This window comes from Morus notabilis, unplaced genomic scaffold, assembly GCF_000414095.1.
Source record: "Morus notabilis unplaced genomic scaffold, ASM41409v2 Scaffold100, whole genome shotgun sequence".
NCBI lineage: Eukaryota > Viridiplantae > Streptophyta > Magnoliopsida > Rosales > Moraceae > Morus > Morus notabilis.
Window position 1 is genome coordinate 331,906 of NW_010361820.1, and position 9,560 is coordinate 341,465.

Genomic DNA, 9,560 nt, shown 5'->3' on the forward strand with positions numbered 1-9,560 from the left:
TTGTCAAACACCTACCTCTCAGTTAGATTCCAGCATAAGAAGAATTGCAACAAACGAATATCCTTGATGTTTTGATGTTTGCTTGCTAGAAACAAAACAAATGAATTTCTCTGACGTGCATCTAAATCCAGTACGTGAAAAGAGAGAGAGAGATATAATGAGTCTCAACAATCCTGCGTAATATTTATGCAACTCTGTTTAGTGTTCACGTACTGACAAACCATATTCAGGTTATCTATTAAAATAAACTTGATTGCAAATGAGAGCTTTGAGGGCCAAACACAGAGAACAAAGAAAATCATGATTTATGATTTATGAAGTGAGCTACCAGCAGATTAAGAGCCTATAGACTCGTAAAGATGTCAATATAAAAGAAACAGAAGAACACGAAATTTTAACCAGCGGAAAAAACAAAGCGTTACTGTGCAAACATAATTTTGTAAATGCAAAATTTGAAGCTTCATTGCGACACTACACATAAATTACCTGACACGACAAGAGAAAATGAGAATAAAAGAAAGAACGGGAGAAAAATTTGATAAGAAAATCTTCATTTTCCCCGCCCTCTTCCTCTTCCCCTTCCCCTTCCCCTTCCCCTTCCCCTTCTACCGCCTTCATGCTCCGTCCCACGAACCCTGTCGTCGTCTCTGTTGTAGTTGAACATGCTCATTCTTATATCCTCATCCACATTATAAGGACCCCTCTGTACCTGATAAAGTTGCAACAAAACAATATTATATTAAATGAAAAATGATCTTCGTGGTTATAAATAGTATTCTCAAGTATGCGAGAATGCTCACATTAGAGTCTTCCAAATCAAATTGGTTTTGAAGCTGCCATGCTAGATCCTCGTCACGACTGATGTCCGGATGCTCATTTCCTATAAGAAGCTTTGCACCGGCTTTTCCTCTTTCCCATTCATCGAGAGTTAATGTTGATGGCTCTTCTTGTTTTTCCTTCCATTCACATTTTCTACCTTTATATTTCCCACCATTCTGGTTCTGGTTATTCAATTTCTGGAGGAGCTTTTGTGAAGCTGCTTGGTTTTGAATTGGTACATATTCGGCTACTGCAAGAACTTTGGAGTATTAATATGACAAGAACAAGTACATAAAGAGAATTTGTTAAATGTTTTTTGCTAGCAGTAAAATAATAAAACAAACAAGCACTTATTTATTTATTTTCTGGATATCAAAAAAAAAAAAAAGAAGTATAATTTTGGAGTCCTCCCCAATGCTTTGAAACAGCCAACTTTCTAATCACCTTGTCAAAATGATATACAAAAGCTACCATCTCCTACAAGCAACAAATCACTGTACGCCAAACACTTAAGGACAGAACTCAAATGAAAATTGCATAATTTTAAATGCAGTCTACAATAATTATAAAACACAAGTTGCAATCAAGGCAAATGAAGTTGCACCTTCTTTTGGCCTTGCTACAGAGCTACTTGGTTTCTCTTCAGTTCTTTCAGTAGGGGGAGTGGGTTTCTTATTCTTATCAATGCCATTTGCTTTCCATTGAAGGTTATCCTTCCCTTCAGTTGGCCTAATCTCAGGAGTTCTCTTAACAGCAGTAGGCCCACCATTCTTGGAGCTCGAAACAGCATAATCTACATATTGTCGTGTTTTTGTTCATGAGTGATGAGTGAACCAATTGATACTGAAAGTGAATATCATAACCATAGTTTTGCCTGGTCCATCTGAACATTTCATTATAAAATTACCACAAGGATAGTATCACACATGTTGACAACATATTTCATCCAACTCATGGAGCTCTCCTTTTCTTTTGCTTAGTTCATTGATATAAAAAGAAAATTGCATTATTTAAGATGCAGTATACAATGATTATAAAAGACGCAAATGAAGTTGCACCTTCTTTTGGCCTTGCTACAGTTGGCCTAATCTCAGGAGTTCTCTTAACAGCAGTCAGCCCACCATTCTTGGAGTTCAAACCAGCATAATCTACATATTGTCATGTTTTTGTTCATGAGTGATGAGTGAACCATTTGATACTGAAAGTGAATATCATAACCATAGTTTTTCCTGGTCCATCTGAGCATTTCATTATAAAATTACCACATGGATAGTATAACACATGTTGACAACATATTTCATCCAACACATGGGGCTCTCCTTTTCTTTTGCTTAGTTCATTGATATAAAAAGAAAATTGCATTATTTAAGATGCAGTATACAATGATTATAAAAGACGCAAATGAAGTTGCACCTTCTTTTGGCCTTGCTACAGAGCTACTTGGTTTCTCTTCAGTTCTTTCAGTAGGGGAAGTTGGTTTCTTATTCTTATCGATGCCAGTTGCTTTCCACTGAAGGTTATTCTTCCCTACAGTTGGCCTAATCTCAGGAGTTCTCTTAGGCCCACCATTCTTGGAGTTCGAACCAGCATAATCTGCATATTGTCATGTTTTTGTTCATGAGTGATGAGTGCATGCATTTGATACTTAAAGTGAATATCATACCCATAGTTTTTCCTGGTCCATCTGAACATTTCATTATAAAATTACCACAACGATAGTATCACACATGTTGACAACATATTTCATCCAACTCATGGAGCTCTCCTTTTTCTTTTGCTTAGTTCATTGATATAAAAAGAAAATTGCATTAGTTAAGATGCAGTCTACAATGATTATAAAAGACGCAAATGAAGTTGCACCTTCTTCTGGCCTTGCTACAGAGCTACTTGGTTTCTCTTCAGTTCTTTCAGTAGGGGAAGTTGGTTTCTTATTCTTATCGATGCCGCTTGCTTTCCATTGAAGGTTATCCTTCCCTTCAGTTGGCCTAATCTCAGGAGTTATCTTAACAGCAGTAGGCCCACCATTCTTGGAGTTCGAACCAGCATAATCTACATATTGTCATGTTTTTGTTCATGAGTGATGAGTGACCCATTTGATACTGAAAGCGAAATTCATAACCATACTTTTGCCTGGTCCATCTAGACATTCATTACAATATTTCCACAAAATCTACATATTGTCATGTTTTTGTTCATGAGTGATGAGTGAACCATTTGATACTGAAAGCGAAATTCATAACCATACGTTTGCCTGGTCCATCTAGACATTCATTACAATATTTCCACAAGAAAGCCATCATACATGTTGACAATTATTTTATCCAACTCATAGAGCTCTCTTTTCTTTTGCTTAGTTCATTGATATCAACTCATTTGGTATTTTGAAGTACAAAACTATTAACAATTATTGTCACCTACTCTAGTGGATTAAGATACTAAAAAAAATTAAGTGGTAATACAAGATTTACGAAACCACCTTTAAGAGATGAATTCACAGCCTAATTGAATTTTCTTAAATTATGATTACGTGCATATCATCATATACTAGTCAAATTATCACGGAATAAATAATAGGAGCAGAACAGTAATAATACTTGCCTTTCTGCACTAATGGACGGTGTGACCCCCCAATTTGCAACTTAACAAATGGAGGAGGACCTGCGTCATCACTTTCTTTGGATAGCCTTAAAGAGGACCTTGAGAAACCAGAATATTTTCTATTCATCTGCCATTCTTCGTAAAGTGACGAAACAACACCTCCGATCAATGTTATTACCTTAGGATTCAAACAAACCAAACCGCTACGGATTGTGGCTTTTTTTTCTAAACGGACCTGCCAACCGAAATGCACAGACAAAAGAGGACTTCAACATAAGTAAAACAGTTGGAATACGAGATAATTACCTCAGACATGCTATATGCAAAAGCTTTTGGAGAAAAATTATTATCTGAAACTTGCCATATAAATCATCTCAACCCTATGAAAAAATTGCTAGTCTTAAAAGATGGTCCAACTCCATAATTGACAATTAAAGAATATAAAGTCCACGTTCTAAACTAATTAGTGAAGTGAACCAAAAAAAAAACATGTTCCTGTTCCAAGGCCATCAAACAATCATTTCATTTCAAGCATCCAATTGGTTTTTCATTTACATGAAAGCTGACCGAAAAATCCAAGGCGGGGTACCCGCTTCACTCCGTCATAAGATGTATTACACCCTAATCGGCTAATCCAATTCAGCTAGGTCTACGTCTGCTTTATTATTAGGGATGTCAGAACGGAAGCACGATTCCGAGCAGATTTCGCCTTATTCTACCGCAGTTAATGAGGAATTCAATAATGCTTCACGAGCTCCCACAATTCAAATATTCAGCCAATGACACGAGAGCAAACCAGAATCTACTTCTCCCAAAAATCCCTCTTCTGTCAAAAGGCATGAAACAGTCTCAAATTCAAAAATAGCCATGAAACCCCATTTTTATAAAACAAATTTGAGTGCGTTTGGAACTCGTTTCAAAATGATTCTGTTTTTTGTATGAAAATGAAAATAAAAACGTTTTCAATCTCAGACAAAAATCATTTTTGAAAATGCGTTTAGTAGTTTTATCAAGAGATTGTTTTCAGTATAAAAAAAATCCATTAATATCTCTCTCTTTCTCTCTACGCGAGAGAGGAGAAAACGGAAACAAAAAATAAAAAACGACTAAAAGTTGTTTTCATTTCTCTCCCATTTTACACTAAACCAAAAAATCGTTTTCATTTTCGTTTTTTTATCTTTAATTGTGTCAAACGCCATTTCTCTCCCGTTTTCATTTTTTCTTTCTTGAAAAATGTAAAAAACAAAAACAACTCCAAACACATTTGAGCCCCCATCTCCTTCCAAGCCAAATTATCCTTTCCCAACAAAGCATTCTCTGAATTCTTGCTATTTTTCCTACCCTCTAAGCAAATACAATTGTAATTTTACTAAGAATTTCGAATTCTGATTGTTCCATCGGAAAAAAAAAAGGCGAAAAATAATCGAAAACAAAAACATTATACTAGCAGGTTGAGCATGCTCACAGCAACTGAAACTAAATACCTTAGTACCGGGAACGACATCATCAGGAATTGCAGGGACATGAGAGAACTCAATAGCAGTTATCTCCGTAACCCCATCAGTAAGACCAAGTCTCAAAAGTCGTTGCCCACCAGAATTTCTCCCCAAATCCTGTATACAACTTCTGGAGACGTCTCTCACCGAAGATATCTGATACAAAACAAAAAAAAAAAACAAAAAAAAACAAAAAACCACCAATTATGAACGAATCTTTCCCGCATTTTCTAGGCAACCAAACACAAAACAAGAGGAGAGAGAAAGAGAGAAAGTGCGAGAAAGTATGCGTGCCTGCAGGACTTTGGGGCCAACAAGATGGGACGATTTTCGAATAATGGACGGTTCGGGTAAGGACTTGGCTCCGATGGATTTGAGGTCCATGTTTGAAAGCTCCGATTCGACGGAATCCACAACCGAAGAGGCGGCAGCGCCGTCGTCAGCGAGGGCGGAGTGGATCATGACGATGGCCTTGACTTGGTCCCAGTCCTTCAAGCACCATCCTCTGCTTCTTAGGGTTTCGATCACAGGGTCTTCTGAACTGGAACCAGAATCGTCCTCCATTGGTTGATTTAGAGGCTTGTTTTGGGGATTGATTTGGTGAAATCTATTCGGAAATAATTGGCATTTTGGCCCTCACTACACAGTGAGAAAATAGAAATCATGTTTAGCTGAAAGGAAACATACAATACAAGCATGTATTACGTCGTAGCTTTGGATTTGGACCCGAGGAGGGAAACCAACGACACTGAAAAGAGGGTAATTCGATAAATAAAAAATACAATAAATACTGATATTTATAATATTTATTTAAAAATCTGACGTTACGGTGAGTAATAAATATTATATTTACATATTAATAAATATCGTATCTATTATATTTATTTAAAAATTTAATCACCAATTTAAATAATTAATAAATATTATATTAATCATATTTATTAAAAAAATTCAACAATCAGTTCCAATAATTAATAAATATTGTATTTATTAAATTCAAATTTATTCAGTAACATATACATTATTTATTAGATTAAAAATTAAATTTAATAAAATATTTACTGATAAATATTATATTTATTAAGATTTAAATTTAAATTCAGTAAAATATTTACTGAATATATATAATATTTATCATATTCGATATTCAATACCAAAAAATCAAAATCAAAACTCAAATTCTATCGAAACTCACATCGATAATCAAATTACGATAAAAAAGAATAAAAATTATAATCAGTCTCGTTTATTTTACCTTTTAAATTTTAAATTTTAAATTTTTATATTTAAAAATCCTCAAAAAATACAGTTAAAAACTCCCGAAATATCACACTCGGATCCAAAAGTCACGAAGTCAAACAAACCAAGAATTACTATCGGTTCCCGTCATTGCCATGTTAGCATCGCCGGAGCCCTTACGGCGGATACAGTTCTCGCGGAGATGGATCTAGTTCACAAAGGCGGTGACAGACCTGGTTCAGGTCGTCGTTGTGACGGCAGCGCATACTCCAGGCTGAGATATGATTCACGAGTCACAATGGAGAACGGATCTAGTTTGAGATAACGGCAACGGATCTGCCATCACGTCGTCGTCGTCACGAGATTTTGTCGCTGCCATAAGGAGTCACAGTCAGATGTCTCATCGGCCGTGGACTGGTTAACAAATCTGGTCCACAAATCGTTGTCGGAGTCCGCCGTTCACGTCTCCGGGAAGTCTTCTCCTCCAACGCCGATTTACAACGCAGCTTATTTTCTCCAGCGCCGATTCTTGACGGAGGCGAGAGAAAGAGTGCGACGGAGCTCCATCCTCGTTGTCACAAGCAGCATCGCGATGGATGTTGCCTGAAACGTAGCCTCATGAAGCCGACCGGAATGGTGAATCAGAATCGCAAACCTTCGGCCGTCGGAGATCCGTACGCTTCAAACCGGAACGCGATCCCTCAGTGCGACATTGGTGTCACCACTCCTCTCCGTCGACTGCTTTTAGGGATGCGGCGGCCGGCGGCTGAGATCATGGCTAGGGTTTGTAGATGAGAGGATAGGAAAGAGAGAGAGAGAGGAGTTGAAGTAGTGCTGGAACTTCCCGCCGGCCCGAAGCCCAAATTTTTCAGGCTCGGGCGGGCTGGCCTACATACCGACCCGTTCAAAGTTTAAATTCGGGCTCGGGCTCGGGTAGCCCGAATTTTGTCACCACGCCGGAGCTTGCCGCCGTGTAGTCACCTCCAACCGCCGTCCGCCGGAGTTTTTTTTGAATTTTTCCAGCCAAGCTTGAAGCCCGAAATGCCCGAAAAAAAGTTTTAAAAAATGACCGTTGTGCCCGACCCAAAAATTAGCCCGAAAAACCAGATTTTGCCCGAAAGCCCGAGAAGCCCGAACTGCCCGAATGCCCGAAAACCCATCCAACGGCTACTTTTTTGCCCATTGCCGCCCGAACCCGACCCTCCGAAACCCTACTAGCCGTTGCACCTCCGAAAATTTGAAAAAAAAAATCAATTTTTTAACCTAAAAATTTCCCTATAAATACCCTTCATCCTCAACACATTTTTCTCACTCAATTTCTCTCAATCTCTCTCAATTTCTCTCAATCTCTCTCAATTTCTCTCAATCTCTCTCGATCTCTCAAATCTTTATCAAAATTTTTCTAAAAACTATCACATTTTCCTAAAACTTTCTCTCTCAAATCGCTATTATTTTTTTATAATGGATCCTTTTGGTTATAATGGTATTCTCGTTGATGCCCAACACAACATGGAAAGTGGGCGTGGAGAAGCGGCGAGTGCTAGTGCAACTGCGTCTGTAAGTGTTGCAACCTCTAGGACGAAATGCAAGCGCACCTCGACAGTTTGGGATCACTTTGACATAATTGATGAGATCAACAATGAAGGTAACACTAAACATATAACTTAGTGTAAATATTATTTATCTAAATTACAAGGTGACACTATTCATGGCACCACACACTTGAGAAGACACTCTGAAAAGTGTCTTCAAAAGCTTAGCCAATCCAGCGGATCCGAACTCCGCCAAACACAATTATCTTTTGATTGCGCAACCGGTGGTCTAACCACTTGGAAATACGATCCGCAAGTAGATCGTATGGAAGTTGCACGAATGATAGTTGCTTTAGATCAACCATTTAGTTTTGTAAAGCATCCTAATTGGCAACGATATATTAAGGTTGTACATAATCCCAATGCACAATTCACTTCAAAAACTACTCTTAGGAAAGATTTATTAAAATTATTTAAAAAAGAAAAAGAATCATTAATAAACTTTTTACACTCGACTAGCGGGTGCGTTGCGTTAAGGGCAGATATTTGGTCCGCCGTTGTCAATAAAGATTATTTAGCTGTAACCGGACATTACTTTAAAGGATTTGATTTAGATAAAAGAATATTAGGTTTTAAATGTGTTCTAGGATCACATAGCGCATATTTAATATATAATACAATTTTAAATGTAATTGATGAATTTAGACTAAGAGATAAAGTAATAGCTATAATATTAGATAATGTTAGTGCCAATACAAAAGCAATTGAGTTCTTTGAAAATGATTTAAGTTTATTCGGTGACGGTACAATTTTTCACCAATGTTGTGCATGTCACGTAATCAATTTAATAGTTAAATTCGGTTTAAAAGAAATGGGTAATCACATTAAAAAAATTAGAGATAGTCTTGCATGGATTCAAGGTAGTAACCAAAGACAAGAAGATTGGTTAAGTTCTTACAAGCATTAAATATACCTCCTAGAGCATTAGTGTTAGATATGCCTATAAGATGGAACTCAACTTACATTATGCTTTAATAATGCATCCCCTATAAGGATGTCATAACAAACTATATGTGTGCAAAATTAGGCGTAGGACATATAGACGAATTTGATTGGTAAATTGCCGAAGTTTTGTATCAATTTTTAGGTAGTTTTCATGCAGTTACTCTAAAACTTAGTGGAACATACTACCCTGCTGGTTCCCGAATCGAATTCGGGTGCGGAAGCGTGGTAGGAAACAGCGGATCGTGTATAACAAAAATTTTCATAAAACTTTTGACATACTCTATAGATTATATTAATTTATGCACGAATAAATTAATCACATTAATTTACATCATTCAAGGATCAACCGAAAAATACCTGGAAGCCAACTCGGATGATAACTTGAATTTCTTTGACCACGAACAGTCCTTGCTCCAAGCTTTGTGTTTAGAATACCAAAGTCTTCCACGTCAATTCCTTGATTCCACGTAGACGTGTGTGTGGGCACACGTGAGACAAAAACAAGTTTCTTAAACACTCGAATTTCTACAAATACCAACGCATGCACGATGTGAAATTTTTGGAGAAAAATATTTTGCTATCTTTTTCCTCTATGAGAAATTCGGCCACCTCTGAAAAACTAGGGCTGAAAATATGTTAAAAATTGTCTCTACAATTTTCTATCTTTCTCATTTTTAAAGAGAAGAAGTCAAACTTCAAAATAGAATCAAATCCTTATCTTCAATTTTGAATTTGGAACAAAAAATCCCTTCCCCTTATCCACTTGGTGGCCGGCCACACTCTAGGGTTTTATCCCTGTGTGTGGCACCTATCTCAGATAGGGAATGAAGAGATTTTATCCTTTATCCAGTAGTCCAATTTTAATTCAGAT

At 37.1% G+C, this 9,560-nt stretch overlaps 1 protein-coding gene across 1 annotated transcript; it reads right to left on the reverse strand.

The window, feature by feature from the left end:
- Positions 1 to 345: 345 nt before the first annotated feature.
- On the reverse strand, positions 346 to 5,657 carry LOC21408290. The gene is made up of 9 exons (XM_024167314.1): positions 5,208 to 5,657; positions 4,902 to 5,069; positions 3,418 to 3,652; positions 2,680 to 2,868; positions 2,233 to 2,412; positions 1,878 to 1,967; positions 1,424 to 1,612; positions 801 to 1,069; positions 346 to 709 (listed from the first exon to the last, which is right to left on the reverse strand). The coding sequence occupies exons 1-9, from the start codon at positions 5,475 to 5,477 to the stop codon at positions 551 to 553; spliced, it is 1,749 nt and encodes a 582-aa protein (XP_024023082.1). The 5' UTR covers positions 5,478 to 5,657; the 3' UTR covers positions 346 to 550.
- Between the last annotated feature and the right edge of the window lie 3,903 nt (positions 5,658 to 9,560).

Excerpts from the sequence above, each read along its gene's own strand:
- LOC21408290 (XM_024167314.1), bottom strand. The coding sequence starts at position 5,477 with ATGGAGGACGATTCTGGTTCCAGTTCAGAAGACCCTGTGATCGAAACC. Across the intron at positions 2,413-2,679 it reads TGTAGCAAGGCCAGAAGAAG|ATTATGCTGGTTCGAACTCC; the intron begins GTGCAACTTCAT and ends GACAATATGCAG. Across the intron at positions 1,070-1,423 it reads TGTAGCAAGGCCAAAAGAAG|TAGCCGAATATGTACCAATT; the intron begins GTGCAACTTCAT and ends AAGTTCTTGCAG.